This window comes from Scomber japonicus, chromosome 20, assembly GCF_027409825.1.
Source record: "Scomber japonicus isolate fScoJap1 chromosome 20, fScoJap1.pri, whole genome shotgun sequence".
NCBI classification, from domain to species: domain Eukaryota; kingdom Metazoa; phylum Chordata; class Actinopteri; order Scombriformes; family Scombridae; genus Scomber; species Scomber japonicus.
The window spans coordinates 23671984-23687972 of record NC_070597.1 but is presented as its reverse complement, the minus strand read 5'-3'; the positions used below and the strand labels follow the sequence as shown (position 1 = coordinate 23687972).

At 38.7% G+C, this 15989-nt stretch overlaps 1 protein-coding gene across 2 annotated transcripts; it reads right to left on the bottom strand.

Moving 5' to 3' along the window:
- Positions 1-386: 386 nt before the first annotated feature.
- Positions 387-15003, bottom strand: map2k4b (mitogen-activated protein kinase kinase 4b). 2 transcript variants are annotated; one of them, XM_053341693.1, is made up of 13 exons: positions 14807-15003; positions 12795-12830; positions 11343-11375; positions 9950-10052; positions 8763-8937; positions 7651-7770; positions 7424-7543; positions 7274-7325; positions 6864-6991; positions 5772-5849; positions 5505-5653; positions 5269-5314; positions 387-4180 (listed from the first exon to the last, which is right to left on the bottom strand). In XM_053341693.1, exons 1-13 carry the CDS (start codon positions 14922-14924, stop codon positions 4067-4069), a joined length of 1272 nt encoding a protein of 423 aa, XP_053197668.1. In that variant the 5' UTR covers positions 14925-15003; the 3' UTR covers positions 387-4066. The 2 variants fall into 2 exon arrangements, with proteins under 2 accessions (XP_053197668.1, XP_053197669.1); XM_053341694.1 differs by lacking the exon at positions 11343-11375.
- Positions 15004-15989: the final 986 nt, after the last annotated feature.

The following is a 15989-nucleotide window of genomic DNA, read 5'->3' as shown; positions in this document are numbered from 1 at the left end:
ATCAACTCTCAGAAAGAAAGCAAATGATGTCAAACTATTGCTTTAAGTGCTTTGGCCAATTCATTTCTTGCATTTACAATAATGTTCTCTGTACACATGGGTCTCACTCTCACTATGTGTTCTGTTTTGACCAAATACAGCTTATTTTCCTGTTAGCTATGAAGTGTTGCACTATGGGTTCCATTGCTACATGTAGTGATGCTCATTGTTTTGAGTATATGACAAAGCTGATGTTCTTTACTTTCTGTCTTCAGTTGTAAGAATATCTATCGGCCTTTTTAAAAATCTGTTTGGGTTCTTTTTTCAATCATTTTCCCCGTGGAAAAAAAAAACGTGACAGAAGCTTCCATGTTGCTTGGCCACCGACTTGCTTTACTATTGTTAAAAAAAAAAAAAAAAAAAACAGTATTTGCCTGCATCCCTGTATACTACAGAAAGAAGAGCAATAAACTTATCACAGCAAAATCATTTCCGCAGTTACCATTTTATTCATGTCTGATTCACAAGAAGCACACAATACAGGTTCTCAGTCTTTTCCATGGGAACTTTATTTGTAACCCTTGATAAAGATACAATATAATATTCATTGCCCTTAATATTATCTTATAATCTATTATGAACATTCTAGTAAATTGCAATTTGTACAACATGTACCCTGGAGATTCAGATTCACCAGTGGTAAGTTAGCTTCTTGGAAACATATCCCATGAGAGAAGAACAGATCTGGAGACGTGTCAAATGAGATTGTGGGCTTTCTCAGGGGTCTGCACCATTTCACATTACTGATAGAAACGGAAAGATCAGAGCTGACAGAATTCTCCTAATAAGCTAGACAGAGAATCGTGTCTGGTCTACAATACATCTCTACCAACTCTGTTGTAATGTTATAACCCTCCCAAATAAGCCACAAGTGTTCAACAAGTCTTGTTTTAATGAGTGACCCCAAAGCCCCCAACACACCCCAAAGATGGTGGCCATTTTTGCAACAACAGCTTACATCTGTAGTCATTGAAATTTAAGGAAAACATTAAGGGGAGCTCCACCGAAGTTCAGTTTTCTGATGATGTCAGTTTTGTTTCTTTAAGAATAGAATATCTTGGCCTCTACTGCATCAATTTTTATAATTCTTTTTTAAACATATTGCTCCCCACAACCTCAATGAAGTACAACACAGAATCGATAGAGTACCCCTTTAAATACAACAATACCTTTAATGTAATGAAACTAAATGTAATAATGCCTTACAGTCAAAGAAAATGCCAAAATACAATAAAAACCTGAATTGTGACTGTCGATCAAATTGATATATTTTTTTCCACATCAAGATATAAGAGTAACAATAACAGTAAATACTCTGGACAGTCCCATAAAATATCAACTGATCTTGTATTATGTGACAAAGTCAATAGCTGACTCATGTTACTATATATTCTTGGCTTATTCTTGTATAGGCTATATTACATTGGATTACTTTAGATTATTGGCATTTGCACATTTAAAGGATAAGACTGACTATAGTCTATTATTTTCATATTGTCAACTCACTTTGCTGTTGAAAACTACCCCTAACAAGTGCACTAGTTATGCTTGCTCAAAACTACCAACTGAAAAGATGATTGGTTTTGGTTTGGTCTTTTCAATGAATTTGTTGAATGTAAAAAAAAAAAAAAAACGGGGTGACCATTACTAGCCTTATCCTTTAAAATAATTACATTACAGGTCATTACAATGTCCCAACTTTGAAGGACCACCATCCATACAGTTTGGTTATGGAACTAACTCCTAGTTGTGTGATGTTTGTCCACTAACTTCCATTGTGCGGGTAGACGTGGCTTTCTGAGAGGGAATGAGAGTGGGTGAATCTCAATAGTCTCAAGTTGCAGCCTTTCCCTCGCCTGCCCCCTGAGGTCAGGCCAGAGGATGCCCTTTCAACTATAGGGACACATCCCAAAGTGTGATACATGTTTTAGCAGGGGGGGGGGGGACATTCTATCATCAGTGCAAGCCAGAAAAGAGACATGCCAAGTCACGGAGGAACATGCTGTGGTAACCTAAAAGGTCAAACAGCAGTAACCATGTGAGGAGTGGATCTTCTGTGTCGTTGGTACATAGGTGGACAGTTTGTCATTTAGCAGCATTTATAGGGTGTCATTTTTTAAAGATGTAGTTACTGCTGTTTGCCTTTGTATTGCAGCATGGTGGATCTGTGATCAGTGTGGATGAGCAGTTTAACTGTACAGTGCTATGACAGGCTGCTGGGGAGCATTAAGGCTCATTCTCAAACTGAAACCACATTATTATTCTGCGCCTAGCACTCTTAATTTGGTCACCACTTGATTTGATCATCTCCGTGTTTAGGAATGAGCCTTAACTGTCAAGCAGAACCTGCCAGGAACAGCAGATTAGATGTACTATATACATACACATTTACATCAGTGGAAATAATGTCCTGAAGTCACTTTACATCAGGCAAGGTAACATTGGATTAGCCCCAGTTTGTATCTCTCATGTATCGTCATGTCATTACATTTGAGCTACGGAAGTATCTTCTTTCCTAAAATATAAAACTATGATGCGGGATGTTTGAAAGTATTTTTAAAAAATTTTCAGACAGTCCATCTGGAATTATTATTTCCACTGCATAAGAGTTTTACTCGCATACCAAGTTCTGATTCCACGTCCAAACTAACTAACGTTAGCTTGAAGTGACATATCTCCTTGCCTATTCTGTATGTTTGAAAAGTTTTGTCAGGTATATTTATCTATATTAATGTTTTCATAATAACACATCTATGTTTTTGTACCGTAAAAAAATGAGAAAGGTCAGATAATTTCTGTAGCTGGGCCCAGTTAGCAAAATACCTGTATTCACTGAACTCCTATGCTAATGACACACTTCTATTCTCTCACTGAATCTACTGTTTACTTTTTATTAGTAATATAGAAAACATTTAGGTAGCAGGCATCATTCATCTTCATGCTAACTGAAGCTTTAACGGATGACGAACAGCTAATTATATCAGTTGTAGCTAATTAACGTTGATTTAGGAACAGCTAAAATGACACAATCTCCCAGTTGAACAACGTTCCTTCAGGTTCAGATTAGGTGGATATGACATAAAGCTAAAAAGAAAGCTAACCCTACATTTCCAGCTAAAAAAATTTTTTTTGATTAGGAAACAGGGTTACGATGTGGGACTCAATTTCCCCCCCAACCCTTAAAATCTTTAGTATTAGCTTTTTTGAATTAGGTTTGTGGCTCATGTAATGAAGTAACAAGAGAAGTGCAAACTGGGGCTAACATTGGAAGTGAGAATGTATATTGTCCTGTATCACGTGTCAAGACAAACTCTCACAGATTGCATATTGAAAACAAACCAAAAAAAAAAAAAGAAGTAAAGCCACGCTACCGAATCCATGAGCTTCCCAGATTCAAACATTTTTTGCATACTCATTCATTGACCATGAGTGAAGGTGCCCGCAACAAACTGCGTGATGATTAGAGTGTGTGTGTGTGTGTGTGTTTAGACAGTAGGTCTGTCGGCATACATCTGTACATGTCAACAATTCAGACGTGAACACACAAATGCATACACACAGTCCACAATGTACAATCCAATAAGTGTGTATTTTTGTTCATACGTCATGAGCATCACTGTCCAACATTTTATTTGGTAAATTCTGTTTGTGTACAACGAGTTCAAGTATATATATACATATACTCTGTTAATTTTTCCTCACATAAAAGGATGCATTGCATTTTACTAAGACAATGTTATGTCTTCAAGTTTTTCTGACTGAAGATGGATGATAATATTTTAGGTTTCACTGACTTTAAATGAGGTGATTGGAGGTGGAAGAGTTTGCTTAACAATATTCATCTCATTGCACTGGGCAATTTGGACTTAGTTCCTTTGTTCTTTGGAACATGTGATTAAACAGGTGATCCTACGTTAACTCTGAGGGCTAAGATGTCAAACGTCGCATCACAAAGCTTAGTGTCCCACCCACCACATGTTGGGTGACCCCGTCCCCCCACCCACCCACCCTTCCCTGCCAAACTCCCTCAGTCCACATACATAGGAGAGATGGGAGAGGCGGGGATCTGATCCAGGATGCGGCACACGTAACTGGCGACATCCACGAAACGCTCCTCATACATCAGAATGAAGGAGTGTTTCTGGAAGAGAAAGACAGGGCTTCAGGATGGATTGTGTGACATAAGGAACTTGAAATAAATGTTTAACTGGTTCACAGGAAAATAAGTAAAAAATACTGTATATATTCAACTGAAATACATTTTAACAATAGCAACATTCTGGAAAAGCCGGCATTTCCAACAATATATTTATCCTTGCTTCGTCTTGACTCATTTTCGCCACTTGGGGGCAGTGCAGCAAGCTGTAAACACAACACCTGATGTAACTTCACCTTATAAATTTCATATGGCAAATAGTTGCCTATTTACACATCCAACAGATGTCCAGGTTTCCAATATCCAATCCAATTCCAATATTCCTTTTAACTATAAAAATATATCGTTCTATCATTCTATTTTATTATATTCCATTATCTTTATGTTGTCTGGTGATGGGAAAATTTAGTAGTTTTAACGCTGAAAACTGCTGCTGCAAACTGCTGCTGCAAACTAAGAAGTTACAATGGAATTTATTTCTTAGCCAATCATATTTTAATTATTCATGTACTGCATTTTGATACACTGTTATACAGGAATGTCAAGTCGATGAGACTATTTCTTCATTTTGCTGACAGAAATATTTTGGGAAATAAGCTCATTAGCTTTCTTGCAGAGAGGTTAAGTTGGATACCACTTTCATATCTGTCCAATCAATACTGAAGCCAACAGCTGGTTAGCTTGGCATAAAGACTGAAAACATGGGAAAACAGCTAGCCTGGCTCTGTCCAAAGGTAACTAAATCTGCTTACAGCACTTCTAATCTAATCTCAACAAAAATGGATGTAAACTGAACTAACCACCTGCTGGCTGAAGCTTCATATTTAGCATACAGGCATGTGAGTGATATTGATCCTCTCAGCAGGAAAACGAATGCACAGTGCGCACCAACATTAAGAAGCTCTTTGCAAACAAATGCGTGCGTCCTGATTTGAGAAATTTCAGTTTAAAACACCTGGTATTAATGACACTTCATTGCATTGATATTTAACTTTCATCTGGGCATGTCAAAGGGACTGAAGAAAGGATCATTTTAATATAGTGTAAGAGTGTAGTGCGGTGTAAGAACTTACCAGAAGTTCCTTGTACTTTGGCCTTTTTGATTCATCCTTTGTAAGGCTGGACAGAAAAAGAAAGAAGTATTTAGTGGCAGATTAAACTCTACTTTAGATTAGCATGAAGAGAAGCACTGTGTGAAACACAGAGGGTCTCAAGGACCACTTAACTGAACTCCTAGGATTCTCTGAAACTACCTCTACTGATTGTATTTGTGAATATATGATGCAGTGTTTTATGTAATGGTGCTTACCATAGGTTAACAAAGTTGATGAACTTGGGGGAGAACTGCCTCTCCTCTGAGTTGCTGAGCTGAGGAGGCTCTCCTTTCACCACTTGTGTCAGCTGATCAAAAACACTGTTCCACTTGGGGTAAGGAAACCTTCCTGTGGCCAGTTCGTACTGAAAGCAAACACAAACCACGGACCTGTGATGGACTGACACGCTGGACTGTTGTAGTTCTGATGTTACAACTCTTTTAGACATAACAAAAGATGAAAGGCGACATTATTGGTCTTACCAGGGTGATTCCCAAGCTCCACACATCAGACCGGACATCGTAGCCTTGTCTGGAAGCACTGGGGTCTATCCTTTCAGGCTGAAAACACATAACAACAGACTCTGTGATACTGAGATACTTCACTGACCCCCACAGGGTAGGTTTTATGGCTTTCACCTTCCATGGGGAGGTCAGAGGTAAGGATCTACAAGGGAAAGATCTAACTTGTTGATTGATATGGGTGTTTAACTTAATCTAACACCCAAGACTTCTTGGAGTCAAGTGTTAGACAGCACTTGCCACTACTGTCATAAAACACCAAATGAGGGAATATCTTTTGGAAGAATGCTGTTCATCCCTCCAGGAGAATTCCACACATTTGAAGAATCTGTGCCATGGAGCGCTGAGCTGTTCTGAAGGCTCATGATGGAACATCTGACCCATAGTGTTGAGTGATTCTAGTATCTTTAAATTTCATCTTAGTCCTGAGATCAAAAGTCCATATGAGCTTCAGTTTTATTTAACCAAGGTCAACTTTTATTTTTTCAAATCAGTTTTTAATTGATGAAAACTGGATATTTCAGTCTCTTGGTAGTCAAAGAAAACGACAAACATTAACGTGACAACTACAAATGACGTTCTGTCTTAGAGCCTAAAACAAGACAAAGACAAAAACATTAAATCATTACATTAAAAAAGCGGACACCGCCTAATGCTTGGAAAATAGTGAAATTGTTTCCAATTAATTTTCAGTCGATCGACTAATTTATACCATTCTGAAAACAGTCTCAATGTGATATAACCTCCTTTTGATTTATCAATGGAAATATATCAAGACTTTGATTTAAGTTTCTTTCTTTCTATTTTATAACACATAAATTTTGTATGAGATTTATTCAGTTTTTGTTTCAATGGTCTGTTTCGTCTCATCGTCTTTGTCATGGAAAAAAAGATTGTTGCAAATATTTTTTCCCTGTTTATTTTGGGTTGTGAACAAATTTAAAACAACATAATTTTAGATTTTGTCACCAATTCTGTCTGACTTATCTGTGAAAAGCCTTGAAGCCTTGACCTGCAGTGACTGTGAAGAGTTATTTAGTGCTCATTACTTACCGCCATGTAAGGCCTGCAGCCTGCGTCTCTGGTCTTGGCTATGGAGTCCACCAGCTGACCGCTGATGCCGAAATCACACAGCTTGATATTTCCCCTTCGGTCCATTAGAATGTTGGAAGGTTTGATGTCTGAAATGGGAGAAAAAGGACAATTTTATTCAGTAACAGAGTAACATAAATGGAAATTGTGTTTGAAGGTAAATACCAACATGAATGTTTTGACATTTATAACCTTTGCAAGGATGTCAACATTAAAGCTTTTAGACGAGAGTACTCTATTCAAAGTCAATGAAATACTGAGGGACAGCACTACTACTCTACTACTATTAAAAGTACTAAAAATTATTAAAATTAAATATGTATGGGTGACACTCAAAATTCAGGTGTATAAAGTAAATGTGGTAATCTTACCTCTGTGAATTATTTTCAAGTTTTCTTTTAAGTGGTTCAGTGCTTTAACGGTCTGTTGTAGTAGAAATAAAACACATCATATTTAGTCAGGTTCTGATGGTACATGGTATGAAAATAAATGTGTCAATAAGAAGTGATTCATGTACTCACTGCTAATGTTATTTTGCCTAATATTTCCTCTGGAATGACATCATCTAATGCACAATATACATATTTGTAGAATTTGTCTAATGAGGTAGACATAAGCTCCATACAAATCCAACAGTCACCCTGAAACACAAAGAGGACAGTTAGTTTCTGATAACATCTGCTGGGTCAAATTATGATTGATCACATATCACTATAAAAAAGACTTGAGAATGCTGGGTGTGTCGGACCTCTCTGAAGAGAGCGCCGTAGAACTGAACGATGTAGGGACAGTCGCTACTCCTCATCACCACGTCGAGATCCATCAGCAGCTGTTTCTGCTCCTTCTCGTCCACAGTGGAGCGAATCCTCTGAAGGATGGAGAGCACACACAAGACATTCACATTTCCAAACACTGCACTCAACTCCATTATAGTATCTCTGGAGATCTGTTACAGCCATTAGTCCATTACAGTCATTAGTCCATGCATTCTTCTGTAATATAGGTACAAGAGGAAGGCAAAATTAATGTAACTTTTAGGACTTCTAATGCTTTTTAGAATGTTGATGTTAATACAGTCGAACTTCCTTACCCTGTCTGTGGCACTCAGCCTCAAGCCCATTGGTTCTTATTGAAGACAATCTTTTAATAACAACTCACAAATATAATTTCATTTTTTAATGAAATTGGCTCAGTAATTTTCTATTATCAGCTGGTCACTGTGGTTTTAAACAAATGTTACTCAAACAGCAAGAAAAAGCACATTTGTCGAGGACTATTTTCAGTGGCGGATTAATCCACATTTGTTGTTACTATGTGAACCTGTCCTTTGATTTTTTTGACAGTGAAAAAAAAACATCATCTGGGCCTTAATGGCATAACAACTATGGCAGTATGCACACTTTTCACTTCCCATCTTACTTCAAAAAAGAACCTGTCCTAGAAAGCTAAGACATTGTTACTTTCACTCTTCACTTCCTGAAACTACAGAACTCTGCTCTGAACATGACATAAAGATGAATAAAAGTGACAGTGAGCACCTCCTGAGTGATTTCACAGGAATCATTTAGACGAATTTTCAGGATTTCAGTATTCTGTGCTGCAGTATGGTTTAGTTTGCTTGGATGTAAACTCAAATAAGCAGTGTCTGATTCTATACGTTTATAAGTTTCCACACATAACAGATTGTGTCAATTTATCCAAAGCTAACACCATCCACCTGTCTTGCAGCTAATTTCCCTGAACTCAGTTTTGTCATAACTGTGCTTGGTGTGAGCATGCTTTCTGAACTGACAAATCTTCACGTTTTTGGTTGAAAAAAAATTACAAAAGCATGGAGTGTGTATTGGTGTAACGGGTCACCTTAACTGCCATGATCTGGCCCGTGGGCTTGTGGACCATCTTGTTGACGGAGCCATATGCCCCGCGACCAATCTCCCCGAGGTCTCTCAGGTCCTCTGCAGTGAAGTCACAATGCTGCTCTGGAGAGATCTTAAGCTTCCCCGACGACTCGATACTGTGTGTTCGCAGACGCTCTCTGGAGAATCGTGAGAAAGGACAGTGAGGGTTATGATCGAAGACAGAGCAGGAGGTAGGAAGAGAGAGAGAGAGAGAGACAGTGTGGAGCCATGATATGAACATTCATTACAGATTCGTGTCGATGTGTTAAATATTTTATCAGTAATTCCTGTGCTTTTTCTGAATGTGAAGCATTTAAAGGTTCCATGAAATTGTGGGACAGAGACAGTAAAATGGACAAAGACGCCACAGATTACAAAGGGCTTGAGGACACTATCATGTTTGAATCTCTGGCAGTACATACAGCAGGTGATAATGATGTGATTTTAATTTTAGGCTGCATTACCTACAATGCTGTAACAGTATGGACTGTTTTTTTTCACTCATGGGTGCAAGATTGGTAGATGAAATGAAGAAGGAAAAAAGTATACTAAACTGTTCTCTTAAATTAATGACAACCAACTGTAACAGCAGGAACTTAAGTTGGAGGTTAAAGGACCACCCTGAGTGTTAGCAGTAGGCTAGCAGCTGTTTGTTGTTGTTGAAACGCCTTCGGAATAGTAGTTTCATTCCTTGTATTTGTCCTGCATTTGTGATGCTAAATTGGACGTTGTTTCAGTGATACTGACCAGTTTTGGCTGCAATCAGTTAGCTATGCACGTGTTAATGCAGAACAAACCAATCAGGGACAGTGGTCAGACCATGAACAATATGATTTCAATGAGCTACTTGGATTTAATAATGTTTGTTTTTATTGTGAACAGAGCTACTTAAATATACTTTAGATTTTGCCTGATGAACAATGTTGCACATCTTCATCATCCCTTTAACATGTGTAACAAGTGGGTTAACCAAATTTCATGGCAATCCATCCAACAATCATTGAGACATTTTTACTAAAACTACTACTACTAATACAACTATTACTATTTTTTTCCTCTTGACACCTGCCTGGGTCTGTAGGATAGGGCTTACATGTAGTTCATTAAAGGTGTCTAGTAGGACTGTGATTGGAACCTATCTCTACTCACATGTGAGGGTTCTGAAAAGAGGGGGGCGTTGGATTGAGCGGGAGCCTGGAGGCCGGTTTCACTGGAGGGTTGGCGAAATTCAGCTTCAGAGCTTTACGTTTACCTGGCAGGACAAAGAAAGAAACAGATCCAAATTCCCACAACATGCACACCACACTGTGGGCTCTACCAGCTGGTGCAAACAGGGGCGGGGGGGGGGGGGGGGGGGGGGGCTATGTGAGGATATGCAGCAGACACAGTGTGATCAAATGCTCCTCTTACCTCCATATCTTCAATCTATATACACACTTGGGGTAAGCCTTCACATGTGCAATAGCTTAAGCAAAATTAATGATTTAAGGTGACTCCGCATGACTGTGAGATCTAGCAAACGAGTCTTTAAAGAATGATGAGGAGTAAACTGCTGTGGCATCAAGGTGATTTAATCTTCCCATGTTGGGGAAAAAAATCAAGCCTATAAGCGCCTCTATCACAAACAGAGTGACCTTTGGGTTATCTCAAGCTCTTATCAATATCAGAGGAAGCACAAAATGCATTTTGAACACAATCAAAGTGCCCACACAAGGGTACAAGGGTTCCCAATCATCAGACAAGACTACTGCTCCAGCTCTTTTAGCCATGTCGTTTACAATTTCTTCCCAATTATGTATTTGTGCAAGTTATTTGAATTGTTGGTTGCCAAAAAGAGCCTACTGCAGGGTAGTGATGTTGGGAATCCCTGTCCAAAACATTTCCATTGACAACTTTTTTTTTTTTTTTTTTAATGTGCAATTCAAACTTGAACAGTTCCCTTGAGGTATCAAAGTGACCCAACACTTAGCACTTCATTCAAAGTTAAGAATCAAGAGGAATTACACTCAATTACGTGACAGTTAAGATGATTCAGGTGCATTCTGACACCAGTGACACTATATCAAGACTATAATTGATGATCAGCTTTAGCTATTATGAAAAGTGCTGAGTTTAAGTATTGAGTCCACTTTGCCATGCCCCTGTTCAACCAGCTCAAAGTGCAAACAGATCCCTTAACCTTTAAAGCCCCGGTGCAAATTAATCTCTCTTGGCCATAACTGAATTGGTAACAGTTGATTAGCAGTGAACAGTGGACAGACTCCCCAACTACCAGAGCACCACACAGGCTATTTCAATAGTATACAGTGGCTTCCTTTCCCCTGTGTTACCCAATTAAATATGAGCATGATGAACACATCAATAATCTGGAGCTCATCATCATCATGGACCAGTCACCAGGCAACAGTACACCTAGCTGTCAGCCAATCAGTGAACAGGAGCTTAATGAAAGAGAGTGAGGGAATGAAACCACTGTAGACTACTGAGGTATACCCACAAAGAGTAGAGGTCGGTGTGCTTTGTGTGCGAGTCTATTGCTTACTTTGGGATACTCCAGACAGGCTTATCTGAAACCCTGAAGTAAAGAAAACACATACATTTTCTTAGGGTTTGTTTAAGTGTGAGTGCATTATTAGCAAGTGCCATCCCAGCATGTGTCTGAAAGTGGAATACAGGGCGGGTTACTTAGAAACTGATTTAATTGGTAAAAGAGGTCTGAGTCAGTGTGCTGCCAAGCTTCATTTGTGACCTCAGCACTGTGTACATTGAGGCCTCAGTATGCTGCAAATAAGCTGACTGTTGGACAGTCGAAAAGAGTGTGGCACCCCCTTTCCAATGGCATTATTAGGAGGAGCTATATTAGATCATTTCTGTAACTTTCTGAAACAGACAATCAACACAATCCCCAAGTAGGTAATATTTGAAGTTCTCTCATATTTTTTCCCCCCATTGTTTACACAATTACTTCCATAATTTGTTCCTGAGTACAACACCATGAACGCTTTCGTGAAAAAACTGTCCGAAAAATGTGTCATTATTCCAAACTGTCACAAACTAACATTTAATTCATACAAAGTTATTCAAACACATGTAGCTTAAACCCAAACTAATCCCTGAATTGTAAAATTGAAAGCATTTTGTTCATATTCGTTTCCCCCACTGCCTCACTTGAGTAACAAGCTAACGTTTCCGCACACTGGTTCTCAGATGGGTTGTTCCAGTGGTGATCTATTCAGCAAAGCTTGCAAACTTCCTCCGTTTGGCGTTAGCAAAGAAAACAACGATAACTGAGCACGAGGGGTAAAGTGGGTCAGACTGAAAATGAGCCTGTTGTGTTGCTTGTGGAGCACTGAACTCCTCAGTCATTGATTAGGTCATACATTTCTTATCTTTGGCAAATTGAGAATAAAAAAGAATCATCTGTAAAGTCACAAAAATATGTTTGTTTTTTCCTCCTAACATTTTCGTTTGGGATGCTACGTGACTGAATCACAACTGCAGAGTACTGAGGTCACAAAAGTGGGTTTTACACTGCAATTCAGCTTTACATGTGGTTTCATTGCATCCTGAGCAGAATGCTGCATAGTTATCTTTCAACATGTTTAATCAGTTCCAGCCAAATAACACAACACATTAAAATGACTATTTGATTATCTTGGCTCCTTACAGTTAGCACTTTAGTTGCGTTATTTATGAAACAACCAAAACACTCATAGAGGGGTTTGCTTGATGCGGTCTCATCAAATGGGGTCTGTCTACTGTGGACCTACACGGGTGTTTTTAATATATAAACATACTTAACATGCAGATATAGTGGATATAAATGCAGAATGAACAGAAATACAAAAAAAAATAAGTTTGAAACAAAAAAAGATAAGAGGGTGAATAGGGAACATTTCATTGGCCTCTTTGTAGAGATGTGGCCTAAACAAACACAATGTAAACAAATAACCTCCAACAGCAGAATAATACCTAGTAAAATAAATGTGAATACCTGTTTCATTTTGACATCTCCAGCAGGTGTTGGTTTCTGTAAGGTTTAGATAAAACATTTGATACTATACATCTGCCACAGAGTAAGAACATGCAACTCAGATCAGCTGACCACTGGATACACCACTGTGCTGCTGCTGTTATTAGGTTATAGGTGCTACAACTAAATCAATCAATGGAAAAGCCGTTACCCAGCAGCTATTAACACATCCATTATCGGACACGACCATGCCTGGCGTGCTCTTCGTCTGTTATTCACTACATTTTGAACACAAACGAAAAACCTACAGTATATCAACCGGTTTACCACAAACTAGATGTAATTTAGATGTGATTTATACATAGACCGTGTATGGAGATATAAAGATGGATACGGTCTACCACTAACGTTACACACACAATTTGATTCCAAATGGTCGTTAATGGTTAAATCAGCGACATGTGAAGGGTCCCTGCTGTTTACCATACTCCATTATGAGTCATATTAGCGGACATTACTGTGACTCACAGAATCTTATAGACAACTGCTGGGACAGAAATATCGTTTGTAAAAATATGATTTAACTTCTGGAGCTTTTGGCCGCGACGAGGCTTGGCTTCCTGTCCGATAATGGATTCAGAGTTTGGAGTCGGGAGGCTAGGTGTCTACACTAAAAACATGTCATGTAGCTAGAATTACAAAGCTGCAGTGTATCAATGAACACATGATAGACACACTGAAGGAGTCTTGTAATAAACACTGAGCTGTTTATTCTTTTACTCTCACTTCATGAAACGGGCACAAATCTCGACAGAACTAACAACAGTGACAGACGACTGAAGCCAATAATGAAAGCAGTGAACAATGAAGGTTAACACAGTGAATGTAGCAGTCATTACTGCAACACAGATAACGTTTATAGTCATATTTGAACACTTTCTTTACATTGACAGAGTAAATGTTAACAGTAGCAGGCTGAGGCCTGGCGTGCTGCTCGCTACTATACAAGACTAACTGTTCAACTGGTGCTTTTAATGTCGCTGAATAGACTTCAGTGAATGCATATTTACGGTGTAACACTTTTGGAGTTTGTTTCTAATGAAACTGAGGAAAGACAACACTTCACTATGCCACAACAGGCCCGGCTACACTCCAGCTACACTCCAGCTACACAGCAGCTACAGCATCACTGCTAACCTGGTAGCCTAATAGTTTCATGCAGTTGCTTCAAGCTCCACACAAGAAGATGCAGCGGCAGCGGAAACTGTCCCATTCTGCCTTCAGTATAAAAGCATAGAGCTGACATAAAGTTAATATATTACCAACACAAACACACATAATGTTTAAATAATAAACAACAGTTGTAGGTTGTGCGTGGCCTTACTTCTAAAACTGTAGTGCCCGTTCACAGTCTTGGTTAAGTTTCCATAAAAAGAGCCCACTACGTTTTCTAAAGCAGTGGTTCTCAAAGTGGGGTCTAGGGACACCCAGATAGGGTAATATAATTATATAATTATTTATCTATAATTAACCAGAATATCATTAAAAACAAGAGTAGTTGTTCCCAATCCTTTGTCTTGTGACCCCTTAAAATTAAACTAATTGTACCTGGGATCCTCATCATGTAGCATTGTCTACCTGTTAAAATGAAATAGGTCTGATTTCACTTTAAATTAATTGTAAAGGGTTAGAAATAAAGTACAGAAATTCATAAAAAATAAAGCAAAAAATGTGGGAAGGTTTCTTTTTACAAAGGTGTCTGAAACAGACATTTTTTTCTGTTGCCCTGTTATTTTACGACCCCTTAAGATCAATCCAGTGACAACTATTGGGGTCCGCCCCCCAAATTGGGAACCACTGACCGAGATCATGCAATGATTTTATTTTGAAATACTAACCGGAAGACTTGGGATTATTCTGCCTTTCTTGACTATAGTGTCTGCTTCTGGGAAGCTACAAGCTACCTTTTCTTACTAACTCCACAGTGTGGAGATAAAAGAGAAAAGTAGGAGATAAGGGCCGTGGCCGCCTACCTTGCATGCTGCTGCTTTGTGTCTGCTGGTGAAACTGATGCGACGTGGATCCTGCGGTGCTGCTACTGTTGGAGCTGCTGGAGCTGCTGGAGTTGCTGTCAGGACTGGGAGTCGCCATTGTTGTGTTGGATTCCGGCAGCAGCGCTCAGGCTGCAGTGCACACACTGAAACCGAGTGAAACTTCGCCCTCTCTGCCTGCGGACGGGACACTGCGCCACCTGAACGCAACAGCCGCACCACGGCCACGTCTGTGTCGGTGCTGCCTTCACGGGCTGTCGGAAACACACCTAATCACGATTTTTGCCTTCCGCTTAATTATAGACTGTACATAAATAATAAATACTTATATACAGTCTATGTGCTTAGTGCAAGATTGATCATATTTCTTTCATATGTGAAAATCAGCACATTCTACATATTATAACCCCATCTTTATCTGTGGTCACCACATTCCCATGTCTTACTATACTATACTGCACTTTGTCTTTCTTGGCTCATGTTCTCTTTCAATCATACAGCTAACATACTATACTTCATTTACACTTTAATCTATCTATCTATCTATTTATCTATCTATCTATCTTTTACCATCTTTTTAGATCTTATCTCACTATCTTCATTAGTGGATGGAGTTTGCTCAGTTGTCATGGAGATGGCTATATCTGATGTCTATATGTATTAGCTGAAACTCACCCATAATTATACATCATTCCAAACTTTCTGGCCTGACAAAGATCTGAATAAGATCAAAAACATCTTGATTTGATTACATTTTGTGGCTTGGGATAAGTGTGCAGACGTTACCTTTCATTGATACTGCTTTATAATAGCCTTGTATCTACATGATGTGTGAATAATTACTCAGCATACACAACTACCTGTTATAATGTGACCAAAGTTCAATATGTAGGTGACTCCATGCACTAATGAAGATTGTGAGATATGACGGAAAGTTCTGGAAAAAACTTGGACCATTAGTTGAACCAATTGCGTCTAGTATTGTTTTGCTTTTTGTTTTTTACTGTTCTTGACCTCTCCATTTTGCTAGTTGTATTTATTTCATTATATTTAGTACTGTCACAATAATTATGTCATCGACTTATTGCACAATAACACAATTATCAACATCGTGTCTAAATATGGACATGACCTTAATCATTTTTTGATGTCAGTATCACCACAC

Bases quoted from the DNA above. Each gene is read 5' to 3' on its own strand.
- map2k4b (XM_053341693.1), bottom strand. From the start codon at position 14,924: ATGGCGACTCCCAGTCCTGACAGCAACTCCAGCAGCTCCAGCAGCTCC. The intron at 7,771-8,762 runs GTGACCCGTTAC...TCCATCCTTCAG, and splicing joins GCCAGATCATGGCAGTTAAG to AGGATTCGCTCCACTGTGGA. The intron at 5,654-5,771 runs GTAAGACCAATA...GTTTGCTTTCAG, and splicing joins GGAGCTTGGGAATCACCCTG to TACGAACTGGCCACAGGAAG.